The following is a 13,015-nucleotide window of genomic DNA, read 5'->3' as shown; positions in this document are numbered from 1 at the left end:
GAGAGAGATGAGGGGGGTTACTTCTTGACGTGATCGCGAGCGGCGGGCATCGTTCAATGTTTTGTTTTTTTCGACTGTCTCATCATCATCGAGACGTCAGCCATCCTGGCGATGAGTCTGGGGCTGTGTGTGGCTTGTGGAACAGGCCAAAGGACCAGCCATACTCCACCTAAGCTCGACACATCACGCACCCGAAGGAGTACCCGCCTCGAAACCTAGACGGCTTTGAACACGGTGGCCTCGGTTACATCACCATCACGACCCCGCTAGGAATACTTTGGTACTACCACGTACGAACGTCTGTGAGGCTCCGCAGGGATCGTCAAATTGGGTGGGCAATCCCGTCGCGAACCGTCACGTTCCGTAATGCTAGAGAGATTGATAGATCCTTTTGGTCGTTGACATACATGAGGCATGGTCGTGTGTCGATGTCGATGCAACACTAACTAGACAGAGCAGCAGGCTAACAATTGAAACACGTGAATAACCAGATTCCCATTCCCCAAGCCCAGTGAAGTATTCTAGCCTAACAAGCGTAACAGCAACCTTGTCTGTGTTGGCTGCCTGCTGATTGCACGACTGGCTGGCCGACCAAACTGCCATTGGGGCCAACCTGAGGCTGAGGACCTTCTCCCCTCCCGTGGATCAACGCAGAGCCCAGTAGCGGCATTTCGGTCCATTACGCACTTTCTTCCTCGTCCTCTCCATGTTATCTCAGCTTCGAATGCCGACATCATGTCGCCCTCGAGCACTTCGACCAGAGGGAGCTTTCGTCGACGTGGCACCATGATATCGTTCCCGTGCCGACGCGTCTCGTTCGTACCATTCTCGCCAGTCGTCCGTGTGTGCTCCGTCCGCCTTGAACAACGCCAGGAAGCTCTAATCCGAGCCGTCGGCACGTGTTTAGACGTACTGCGAGAGCCACCGGATACCATCGCCGTAGCCTGTTTATCAATTTAGCCACTGCTTGTCGTTTCGCCGTGACACGCCGAAGACCACGTACCTTGTCTCAGAACAACCGAGCACATGAAGACCTCAATCGGCCGGATGCCCTCCAGAGGCACCTTGCCCTTGCCCGTCGTCTGGTACATGCCGAGCTGGTGACGCAACTCCTCCTCGGAAATGGCGTCGGGGTGGTCAATCTTGTTGCCGAGGATGACAAAGGGGACCTTGGCCAGCTCCTCCATCGACAGGAGGGCATCGAGCTCGGCCTTGGACTCGGCGAACCGCTCGTGGTCCTTGGCGTCGACGAGGAAGACGATGCCGTTAACTTCGGGGAAGTAGTCCTTCCAGAGGCGGCGGGCCTGCTGGTGACCACCCAGGTCGAAGGTAGTGAAGCGCACATTGCCGATGGCCAGCTCCTCGGAAGCTACAGAGGTGGTCAGAAACTGTACACGTGCGCAAGGCTCGACGCCCGTGTTCGTCGTCAACGGCAAGGGATGTACTCACTAGGGTGGAGGGTAGGCTGGAGAATGGCGACACGGTCGTTCTGTTGCAATCCGTCAGCTACAGTTCCTTGATACCATATCGCCATGCCAGAGCATGCCTGCTGGGGCGCATCAAACGTGATGTCCGGCGGGCTCGAGGCATCGATGGTGTTGTATGCAGAAGTCGGGGGCATCATACCTTCAGCATGTGCAGCAGGGTCGTCTTGCCGGCATTGTCGAGGCCGAGAAAGAGAAGCTTAGCATGCTTGTTGAGCAAACCAAGGCTTGAAAGCACGTTGTAGACTATCGAGAGAACACCGGTCAGTTAGTCCATCGTCGTCCGACCAGGGATGGATGCTCGGCCACAAGAAGCGCAGATGGTTGCCCAAGCTCTCGAGGAGAGCATCTAGGCCGGGGATGAGAGAGGATGGAGAGAAGACAAAGACGTACACCAATCAATAAGCCACATCTTGACGGCCGATGTGCAAGATTATTATCTGAATCGTGAGGGTGGTGTGTGGATGGGCGGTAGACGCGGAGTGGGTAGTTGATTGAGGTCGGGGAGTTTCGTAGAGGACCGGACTTTTGCTCACAGGAGACGAAGCGTGCACTAAGGTGTGGCAATAGGGAATAGATAGGTCCTGACTGATGGGCCTGGACAAGTCGGGGGTGGTGCGTGCTACTGTGCTGTTGTGCTGTGCTGTTCTGTGCTGTAGGACGGATACTGGGGTGGTTGCTGCTGTAGTGTGCTGCCTTAATATTTGGGCCGCAACCTGTCGGCGATAACTCCCTTCCTATCTATCGGTCGGACTTGGATGTGTGTCGGTGCGTCAGGGCGAAACTTACCTTGGTCCCCTCTCTGGACTTGGACTCGCTAGAAATCTTCGATGGCAGTGATGGGATCGAACGATGCGTTGTAATTCTCACATGTTGCTCTGGGTATCGACCGGCCTGCCTGCTTTTGTAGTGCAACTGGAAAGAACACATCGCATCCATATCCCCTTGCCTCCTTCTTGCGCCACGCGAGGAAGGCGTTGGGTCGAACCCGACTCATCGTATCGTGATCCAGAGGTGCATTAAACTCAATATTAGCCATACAGACGGATACATTCTCATTCGTTCAACCGATCCAAGGCTGGTAAGACGCCAGAGAACACATCATCATCTTTGGCTCGGCTCGGCTCGCCACAAGGGTTTTCACCATCTCAAGCGGTCACGGGGAGAAAAGGACAGTTATTGCTATCGGAGATCTGCGATATCTCGCAGGAATGCAGTTGATCAGGCTTCCTAATGCTATGTGTTCGCTCAACAACCATGCAAGCCCTCGTACACGCTATTCCAGGGGTATTCGTGCTCCAGTCCAGGCGCCGTTGGACTCCCAAAACAAAACAAAACAGGTTAAATAGAAGATGAAGCGAAGAAACAGGTGCGAAGCCCTCGGTCGTCGAGAGATGCTCCGGTGTGTAAAAAAAGGATATGTACAGTCCGAAAGGACGTTGAAGTAGTATCGTATATGTCATGAACCCCACCTTGCCATGCACCTTTCCATGCAAAACGCCATGCGGGAGTCTCTGTGTCCTGCTGTAAAATGCAAATCAAAACTCCACCCAAATGTGTGATGTAAAACGTCTTCTAGACGGATAGGACATAATTGCCCTGGTCGATCTTGCCAGCCATGAGCAAGCCCAGCTCTCGCATGCGCTCACAGCCAAGGCCACGCTGTGGCTTGCGCTCAGGGACTTGTCCCTTGCGAGCGCGGTTGCAGTACTTTTGATAGAACTTTTCTTTGCGACGCTGTCGCTTCCGCTCGAGGCCCTTGACAATGTCAATGGCGCCACGAATGTGAATGTCGTTGGCTGGAGCCTTGACGCGACGGCCCTTGGCCATGTGGGGGAACATGGAAGGAGGGCGAGGAAGGGACTTGGTGACAGTGAGACCGGGGCGGGATGCCAAGGTCTTGAACGCGATGGCGCCATGGCCATTGCGAGGGGACGCAGGAGGAGAACGAAGCATCTGCGGCGCCGGCGACCTCAGGCGACGGGGCGAAGGTCCATCAAAGAGGCGACGAGGGGAACGGCCGCGAGCCTTTGGGGCAGGAGATGCACGACGCTTCAGAGGGGGAGGCGAGTGGAAGCGTTTGGGAGAGGTGTGCTCTGTCTTCTTGCGGCGACGGCTTCTGTCATTCGCATGATGCAAGTCGTCCATCTTTCCGTGGAAGAACATCTCGTCGTCACTGCTGTGGTGAACAGGGTTGTAAATCTCCTCTTCACCCTCGTCCTCAGGGTCGGAGGCCGGGAAGCTAGGGTCGATATCCTGTGGGATGAGCTGGAGCTTCTCGCGCCTGCGAGCCGCCAGGCAAGACATGTAAGCGTCCTCCATGGGGCGGTCCTCGTCAAGGGTGCCGCAGACGAAGTCGGTGCTGTCAGGGAGCTCAGGAGTGCCGGGACGGATCTTGATACGGTGAGCTCGGCCACGTCGGGCGCGGAGGCTGGTCCGGGAGGCAATGGAGGAGTCCGAAAGCTGCTCAGGAAGGGAGGGACGTCGAGCAATGGGAGTGCTGTCAATGTTCTGCACGGTGGAACGGCCCGGGGTCCATAGGCGAAGATCCTCATCTTCATCCTCTTCCTCGTCGGAGTCGGCGAACCCGGTCTCCTCGTCGGTCTTGTAACCATCGGAGTTGTCATCCTCGTCAGAGTTGTCGTCCTCGTCTTCCTGGTCCTCGTCCTCGTCCTCATCCTCATCCTCGACATCATCCCCATCGTCCAAGTTGTCGAGATCTTCATCGTCGTCGAGGGCGGTCGCCATCTCTTCCTCCTCCTGCTCGGCCTCCTCTTCTACCTCGGTCGCCAACTTGCGAATGGCGTTCTCCTTCTGAAGGGTGTCGTCGATGGTGATGCGGCGACCCTGGGAGGAAAAGGCCTGGCGAATCCAGTCATCCTCACGAGGGATGTCGCTAGCGAACTCATGGAAGTGAGAAGACTCGTTGTTCAAGTCATTGATGTTGGCGGTGATGTACTTCTTCGTGGTGGGAGACTTCGCGTCCATGTCGGAGCGGGGAGGGGCAAGCGACGGCCTGGGGGAGCGCGAGCGGCTAGCAGAAGAGCGGGACTTGCGGGCGGTCAGCGGGGAGGACTGCTTGGCCAAGGCGGGCGGTTGAAGGCGAGCAGCGGCCATCTCCATGCGCTGGGGTGGCGTGTTCTGCGTGGAAGCAGGGCGCTGAGGAACAGGGCATGCGAACTTGATGCAAGGCTTGCGCTGGGTCTCCTGGGCAGAAGGGGCCTTGACCATGGGCTGGGCCTGAATGGACTCGGCAGCCTTGGGTTTCGCAGCACAGGCGAACTGAATACAGCGCTTCTTGGGGGCATCCTTGGCAGGCTCGTCGTTGAGGTTCAGATAACGCATCTCGGGGAGAGGAGGGCTAGGAGTATTGGCGCGGGAGGGGCTGGTCAAGCCGGTGTCGCTCGTCAGGTCGGCGGTAGAGGCCAAGCTGATGTTACTGGCCATGGAGCGTCGGCGAGCGAAGAATGACATACCCGGGCGGACCTCGGGTTCCTCGTCTTCGGAAGGGCTGTGGAGAGCCTTGGTTAGGAGGGAGGCGTTGTGGTCGATGATAGTGCGGCGGATTGGGTTCCTCTTGAACATGCTGGCCATGGGAGAGATGGGCAGTTGCGCATCCGGAGGCTCGTCGACATCGGCGGGTTCGTCTTCTACCATCGAGGGCATGTTGGCGCAATCTGTCGACCAGGCGAGGACGTTTGACGTCGCGGCGTTGTGTGTGTGGTGCGTCATGGTGGAGATGTGACGATGTCGGTAGAGAGAAGGAACAGGGGTTATATCGGGATCTCGGCTCGCGAATAAGTGGCTAAAGGTTGGTAATTCCAGGCCAAGTCGTTCAACGACGCTTCTAGCAGGCGTAACTGGTCGAGGCTCGACTCCGCAAGGACCGAGGAGTAATGGTAGAGGTGAATGCGGGTGGTTGTGGCGGGTATATGGCTGCCTGCGGCAAGCGGCTATTGTTGTAGTAATTGTTGGTTCGTGTTGTGTGAGTGGTATGCAGAGAGGGTGTCCTCCAGGCGGACGTGCAGCTGAAGATCGTCTCGAAAGACGATTGCTGCAGATCAAATCGTGTCCCTAGGGACCGTGAGGCTATAAGAACAGAACCGACATGGTCGAAGAAGCAATAGGTGGTGGTGTTGTTGTTGTTGTTTTGGGGGGGTAGATGAGGGAGATTATAGGATGACCGGGCGCTGGCTTAATGTGAGGCGCGGTAGCGTGATGAATTCAGGGTCCTGGGGGTACAAGAATAACTGAATCGAGAATGCAGATCCTTGGTGAAAAGGGCGAGCGTGGATGAGAGTGCGGCGGTGGCCGTGAGCAGCGTGGGTGCGGACTATCTCTCTTTCTCTCTCACACGCACAAGGATTGATGTGTGTTGGGCGAACAGATGACGTCGGGCCTAGCGTGGCGCAGGGCGAATGGCGAAAACAGGTAGACAGAACGGATGGAAGAGAAGGAGGAAAGATGGATGGAGGAACGGGGAGAAGGGAAGGGCGCTGGGATAGATGGTCGGACACAGAGAGAACTTTAACAGGTTCCGTGTTATTCTTGGCGGGTTCGAGGATGGAGGTGGGATGAAAATTCAGGATTTTCAGAGGCTGAGGGCTTGGGCCGTCCGTCTGCTTTTGGTGTCTGGGCCAGAAGGGAGTACAATGGATGAAGACTCAACCATGTGCCGGGGAGACCTGACAGGTAGCTCGAGGCGACAACCTGGGAAGAAAGGCAACCAGAAAGGTGGGAGTGAGTGGGCGTGGGAGAAGATGGATGAATGAGGGATGGATGAGGGAGGGGCCTGGGAGGGGAGTGTAGGGAAGTGGCGACGACGGACAGAGGCCGCGACAAGTGGAGGTCAGTTGGCCAGTTTTTCCAAGGGCAAATTCTCTTACCGCCTCGCTGGTGCTGGTACTGGTGCTGCCGTTGAGGTGGGAGGTGTGCAGTTGAGTGGGTGGGTGTAGGGGCGTGTGGATGAGGGTGGCTCCGTACCGTACCGGGTGTGTAAGTTGATTGCGAGATGGAGGGGAGCAGTACTACCGTTTGCTGGCGGGCGGCCGAAATATGCGGTGCAGGCTCCAGTCATTCAGTCAGTCAGCCAGCAGCAGTTGGCGGCAACGGCAGGCGAAGCAGACGGGCGTCTGACTGGGAGGGGGACAAGTGGGCGAGAGGTGATTGATTGATTAATGGAGTGATAGAGAGAGAGAGAGAAGACTGAATGCGTATCCGCGTTGGTCAGGTGGATGCTGTCGGGAGGGGGGAAACAACTGCGTGGTGGTGTGGTGTGTCTGGCATAAGGTGTTTTTGGGGGGCCGCAGTCGTTGTTTCTGCAAGACGATGGGAAGGTCCTTTGAGCGTCTGTCTGTCTGAGGCAGTGGCACAGCAAAGGCAAAATGCACAACAAAAAAGGGAGGCAGATTGCGAGCCAAGGCCAAGGAAGACAGAGTCCAAGCTGATCAACTCCGATCTTGAGCCAAACGATGGAGAGCGGCGAGAGAGATGAGAGAGATGGAATTGAGATTTTGCTTGGCGAGGTCACAGTATACTATGGGATATTTGAATGTCTTGGCAGACAAGGCGCTTTGTAGGCTGTGAAATGCGGATTGCGGATCACGGATCAGGTCAGAGAGCAAAGCAGAAAAGAAGGCAATGAAAAAGTATCAGGTAGTAGCAAAGCAAGTCGAAAGGCAAGCAGAAGTGGTGGGGGATTGGATTGCGCGTGCTTGGTTTGATTACATTGCGTCTTTTTTCCCCCTCCTCATCCCTCTTTTCTTGCACTTTGTTTTCGTCTTAACTGCTCCTATGTTCATTTTGTCTCTCTTTCCAACTGGACCAGCCAGACGCGGCCTGGTGTTTGTGGTCTGGACCCGCATTACGTCGCTCATGTCAGTTCCAGGGTTTAATTTTTTTGGAATGGAAATTTTTGATATTCTTTTGCTTACAAAATCTGGTAGTGTCTCTTTTTCTTTTTTTTCCCCTCCCTCTCCCGCTTCCAGGTTCCTCTTTTTTTTTTTGCGTGGGGAATCTGCTTTCGAGGATTTCCAATTTCTTCCCTATGTGTTCCTTGGACTGTCCGTATCCTTCTCGTTTGTCTCCGAGGCCGGGGATGGCACGGATTCAGATCGGGGGAGGAAACTCGGTGTCAATTTGCCAAAAGCTGTCAATACCACAAGTAGGGTGGAGCTCCTAAATGTCGCAGGGACCCCTCACCCCCCCCCCCCCCCCCCCCTGGCCATCAACAAGAGTGCATGTTCTTTCTACTGTGGAATCCATAAAGGAAGAATCGGGAATGGGGCAGGTCGTTCAACCAAAAGGAAAACGGCTAGCATCATCAGGGGTGTGTCCACACAGTGTGCATGTTGCAAGAAAGATGCCGGGAATGGCAGGAAACGATCGGGGGCGCACGGCCAAGAGCTACCCCCAAATGCCCCAAAGTAACCACCGGGGGCTGCGGGAATCTGCGGCACTTTTTCGCCTTTGGTCGGGTACCGCGCCAAGGAACTCAAGCTTCGAGCCGAAAACGGACCTAGCCGGGGGGGGCCAACCTCGGATGAAGACCTCCCACGATTACCACGGTATGCTACCTGGTTCCTATTGGCTCCAAGTTCTGAGGTGAACAACCATCCTTCACCTGCCTGACCAGGGGCTTGAAGGGGGGGGTACGTATCCGGTAGGTCTTGACTCCTATCCCAGCCCTCGCCGAGTGCCCTGCCCCTGCCCATCGAATTCAATCACGAACCGAACATGACATGCGGCAAGGCGTGGCACGGCGTGGCATTTGGCATGGCTGGCTTTCGCACGCCGCGGCAAATACTCCGCAGGTGTGCAGGTGGGTTGGCCATTGGCAATTGCTGGCCTTGCTAGTGGTTGAATCTGCGCAAAGGGACCGCCTGCATCTCATCTTTCCACTCGTCGCCCTGTCTCGCTTGCGGTCAGCATCTGTGGATAGTAAATATTGAGGCAATGTAGCCCTCGACACCACGAGTGCTCCGTGCTCCAGAGCTCGACTAGGTACCTCGCTATCTGGGAATTGCTCCCTAGGTACACACTACCTGTGCCAACCCGCTACCCAGCCCAGTAGACAGGTACATCGTACTGGGGGTACTCAGGCCACTGGGTAGGCAGCCTAGGTGTGTACTGCTCCGCTAAGCTAGGTAGGGGCCGAGGACGAAATGGACGGATCCCGCGCGCCATCCATCTCCCATTTCCCGAATCGCTCCTCTGCGACTCCGCAACAGCACATCAAGCACCACTGCTGCGTATGTAAGTCTTACCTATCCGTACCCTCCCTTGCCTCAGCTCATCTCGTCCAAAGTGACATGCGTCCGCCCTACTAACTTCGTATGACGGGCAGGTCACCGCTGATTCACCGCGGAACTATTCTTACCTTGTTCTCCCCGATTCTGATCGGTCGGACCCCTCTTGTAATCTCGACAAACAAACCACCACTGACACACCACTCACCACAAAAAACACTGCGCGGTCAATCATCCGTCGTCGCCCAGCTTCCATCTTCCATCATCATCACCCGTCGCCCCCCACCCTTCAACTGGCTCTGTACGAATAGCATTGGCAGTATTGGCTGCATTGCTGCATGCACCTGCACGTGTCCTCGTGAGGCCGCCGTCGATTTTCCTTGGCCGCCCGGTTCCCACCACGTCTCATCTCGTCCTGTCTCGTCGTTCGTTTCCTGAACGAAAAATACCACGCTCCTCCAACCGGCAACTCAGTCAAAGCTCTGACATTCCTCATTGACACATTCCTCTCTCGCTCTCTCATGCCCTGACCTGCCCTGCCCTGCCCTGCCCTGTGGGTGTGGATATGGATGTGGAAGGTGGACGGTCAAGTGGCTCTGGTCCAAACAAGGCTTTCCAATTGGCAACATGCCCATCTGCGCCCCTCTCTCCAGCTTTGTTCCTCTCACTCCCCGCTCTGCTTCTATTCAGAGAAACCCCGCTGTGTCAATAGTATCGACGACCGGTTCTTACCGAGGGATAGCAGCGATAATATGGGCAATATCTCATCCAAAACGCCGGGCCTTGACTCGACATCTACCCCGTGAGTTACCCCGTAGGCCCGCAGGAGCCACACGTTGGCCTTGCGTCGAAGCAATCGATTAAAGTGAGACATTTTCCATCTTTCGCCGACGCCGACGACAAGCCATCCTCGTCTTCGAACCTCTTGCACCACGTCAATTGCAAGTTGCACCTTTCAGGCACAGCCGTTCTGCCACAGCCGCTCTGCCGCCCGTCGATCTCCCCCTCTCTTCTGTCTCGGCTGTCCTCTGGTTCCCCTAGAGCATCTCTTGAGGGGTACCCTCCCCAAATGAACATCAGAACGCACTTGAACTTCCGCTTCATCGATGCTCCATGTTCTTTCAGGCAGCCCCCCAACCACATCAGACGGAATCGGGCCTCGACACTGGGGACTCGTCGTTTAACTGCCACCAGCTCCGCATAGCTCAGGCAGCTCAGCCCTTTTGGGTTTATGTGTGCGCGAGCGAGCAATATCAGACCTGGTAGTGGCATGCCAGTTTCCCAGTCCACATGGAAAGGACCAAAACTTAGCCTATCCGTTGATGTTGTTGCGTGTGTAGCAGCTAGAGTAGTACCGATCCATCAGCATCAAAGATGTGAGAGGCTAGTCGTTCCTTTGTCCAGCCCAAAACTTCAAACAAAACACGCCATCGATATCGCTCAGCAGCTAGCGCTCTTGAACTTTCCCGGATTCTCAAGCAAGCTACAGTACACACCGGCAAACGTGGGCCACGGACCTTGGTGCTGGTGGTGGTCGCGGTGGACATGCAAGACGTTTCTCACTGCGCCGTCCGACAGTGCTGATCCTCCCTCCGCCCACATGCAAAGTCCTTGTTGACTTGTGATTGTGTATCCGTACCTTGGACCACGTTTACAGAAGAGCTCCTGGCTCCTGACTCCTGACTCCTGAACCTGCAAGCCCGACGCCCATCAACAGAGAACAAGCTTCAGCCCGACAGCCCTCATCCCGGCCCATTTCTCCGTGGCACCACGGTGATGCCAAGCCTCGGGTCACTGGAAACTCATCCATCCATGAGCGACGAGAGCAACAGGCTGTAACGTGAATTATATCATAAGCCGAGCGGCCGTTTTGCGCTTCTGCAATGCCGCTGCTTCCTGTAGGATGTAGGCCTGTACGCCGTGGCCGACGAGCCGCCGGCACGAAGCAGCAGCAGCAGCAGCCTTGAATGCGACAAAGTCTGACATTGTTCCCGTGGCCACACGTCCCCTTCAAGCTCAAGCTCAAGCTCAGACTCGGCCTCAGCCTTGGAGCGGGTGGTGGGCATGTAGCATGACGCCAGGCAGCATCTGTGACGGTCTGTTTCTCTGCTGCGGCTTTCTTGGCATTCGGGCGAGAGCTTGGGAAAGGGAACTGCAACGAGAGTGAGAAGATGGAACCTGAAGACTGGCGGATGCGGGTGTGCGTGCGCGGGCATCGCGACAATCGCCCGTCCGCCCTAGGCCGATTCCGGCCGCGAGCTTGTGTTTGGGGTTTCGGGCGCCATAGGAGACGCAGAGACTCCTGGGGAGTTGGGGCACAGGCGAGGAGGGTATCTCTGCCTCGCTTTTTTCCTATCCAGCTCGGACGCCCGCCAAGAGATTCAACGGTCTCCGATGGACTCTTTCGTCCTCGCGCGACACGGCGCGACAGCTTCTTCACACAAAGCCGCGGCCTTTCGAAACACACGACAAAGGAAATCCTGCAAATGGTGAGGCTCGATTTTTCTGAGACCTGCCTGAAAACGAGTAGCGGCAACTTGAGGTGCCCAGTTGTACATTGTATCCAGATTTCGACCTGCTTGCGGCGTCCCGGGCTGCCCCTCTTGGTCTTGGTATTGGCTGTCTGGGGCCGAGCGAGCCTGTGATGAGGATCCCCTTCACATCCATCCGACTCTGACGGTGGTGTTGTAGCCAGCTTCAGCAGCAGATGGAATGGAGCATCAGAGGAAGAGCGCAATGAATTGCCCCGTCCGGCACATGCTTCCGTTGCTGGCCCCTCTTGGTCTCGAGTCCTTCGGTCTCTCGGTCTATCGGTCTCTCCATCCCCACATCCAATCCCCCTTACCTATCCTCTACTCTGCTGGGCCTGTTCACGCTGCTCTCTCCCTCTCCTCCCCCTCTACATGTGGGCATGTGCGTCCGCCGGTCGACGAGTTAATGTGGGTGCGCAACCGGGCGATTCAGCGGGCGTTGGACCCTAGTAGATGCCATCAACATTGGGGGTCATTTCATGGCATTCACGACACCTCCTGCTCATTTCCTCCTCGCCAGGTCTGGCCTTGCCCCAAGATTACGGATTATGGGCAAAGTTTACCGATGTCATGGCAGTTCTCAGGAGACCTTTCGGTTTGTATTGTTTAACATTATCGACCAACAAACATCACATGTCCCTGGCACGATGGAAAGTTACGACATACTTCACTATCGGTCTTGACACCCATTGTTGTCGACGACGAGTCGTGGGACTTTCTCTCTCCTTCTCCCTGCGTCTGCCCAACCCCCATGCCCATCCAACGCGGCGTCGGATGTCCCGCCTACTTCCTCATCTTCACTCATGCGAGCTGTCGAAGAGAGAGATAGGCTCGCAGGCAGGCCAACACAGCAAACCCCGCGCCTCGCATCTCTTTGATCGACGACCCCCTGCTAGCCAACCCGCCGATTCCATTTGGAAACGGGCGGAGCATTGGTTTCTAGTGTGATGAAGGCCCTGGATATTACCCCGCATTCTGAGATGATGGGGCGGCGAGGATTCCGACGCCGCCAACCTCCTTCAACTGCTCGCTCTTGTTGCGGCTGCACCTGCAGCTTGTTCCGCCTTACTCTCTCGAATCTCCATGCGGCAGCGGCGCGTAGCGTTGGAAATTCGTCGCGGTGCGTCGACTGGTCAGCCAGCAGGAAGAACCCACGCGGGTCGTCGTCGCAACGCTGCAGACGAGACACGCAGAAGACGACGAAGATGATCGACAGGTTCAACCAAGACTTATGGCGACTCTTCCCACCTAGCTTGCGTCTTGTCTTGCCTACACCCTTAAGAACCAAGAATTCCCGAGCATCCACAACTCCGAGATTCCTTGATGCTACCCATGCACTCGTGTCGTCAAGCCCGCGGCATCCCATAGACTAGAGTGATTGCAAAGTGGCAACCAGCAGTGCGATCCGATTGCCGCCGTGCCTTGGGTAGCTGGACCGACTACTAGTGTAGTGTTGTAGCTCTGTGATAGCTCTCTGATACCTCCCATGCCGTCACCGTCGACAGACTTTCAAGCTCCTCGTCGGTCCGAAGGTTGGTCCAAGTAGGATGCCAACTGGCCGGCGAACCCAAGATTGTCGTTGACGCATGGGGAATAAACAAACTCACGACGGGCTCCTTGGGCAGCGGGCGATCGAGGAGAAGGAAATGAGCAGACGGAGCCATGGAATGCCACCCTCCCACTCTACGGGGTCCTCGTACACCACACCTCAGGTAGCCGATGCGCTACCTCATTGGCGTAGGAGCTTTGCTTG

General features: G+C 56.2%; 2 protein-coding genes across 2 annotated transcripts; both read right to left on the bottom strand.

Annotated features, from left to right (window-relative positions):
* Positions 1 to 903: 903 nt before the first annotated feature.
* Positions 904 to 1,621, bottom strand: CH63R_03119 (Small COPII coat GTPase; the record flags this gene model as incomplete). Its single annotated transcript, XM_018298094.1, has 3 exons — positions 904 to 944; positions 1,004 to 1,369; positions 1,450 to 1,621. 3 exons carry the CDS (start codon positions 1,619 to 1,621, stop codon positions 904 to 906), a joined length of 579 nt encoding a protein of 192 aa, XP_018162910.1.
* A 1,438-nt stretch (positions 1,622 to 3,059) lies between these two features.
* CH63R_03118 (uncharacterized protein) lies at positions 3,060 to 5,216 on the bottom strand (the record flags this gene model as incomplete). The annotated part of the gene is made up of 1 exon (XM_018298093.1): positions 3,060 to 5,216. The coding sequence occupies one exon, from the start codon at positions 5,214 to 5,216 to the stop codon at positions 3,060 to 3,062; it is 2,157 nt and encodes a 718-aa protein (XP_018162909.1).
* Between the last annotated feature and the right edge of the window lie 7,799 nt (positions 5,217 to 13,015).

Source organism: Colletotrichum higginsianum, chromosome 2 (assembly GCF_001672515.1).
Source record: "Colletotrichum higginsianum IMI 349063 chromosome 2, whole genome shotgun sequence".
In the NCBI taxonomy this organism is placed as follows: Eukaryota; Fungi; Ascomycota; class Sordariomycetes; order Glomerellales; family Glomerellaceae; genus Colletotrichum; species Colletotrichum higginsianum.
Note: the sequence above shows the minus strand (reverse complement) of the source record. Positions and strands in the feature narration are given on the sequence as shown.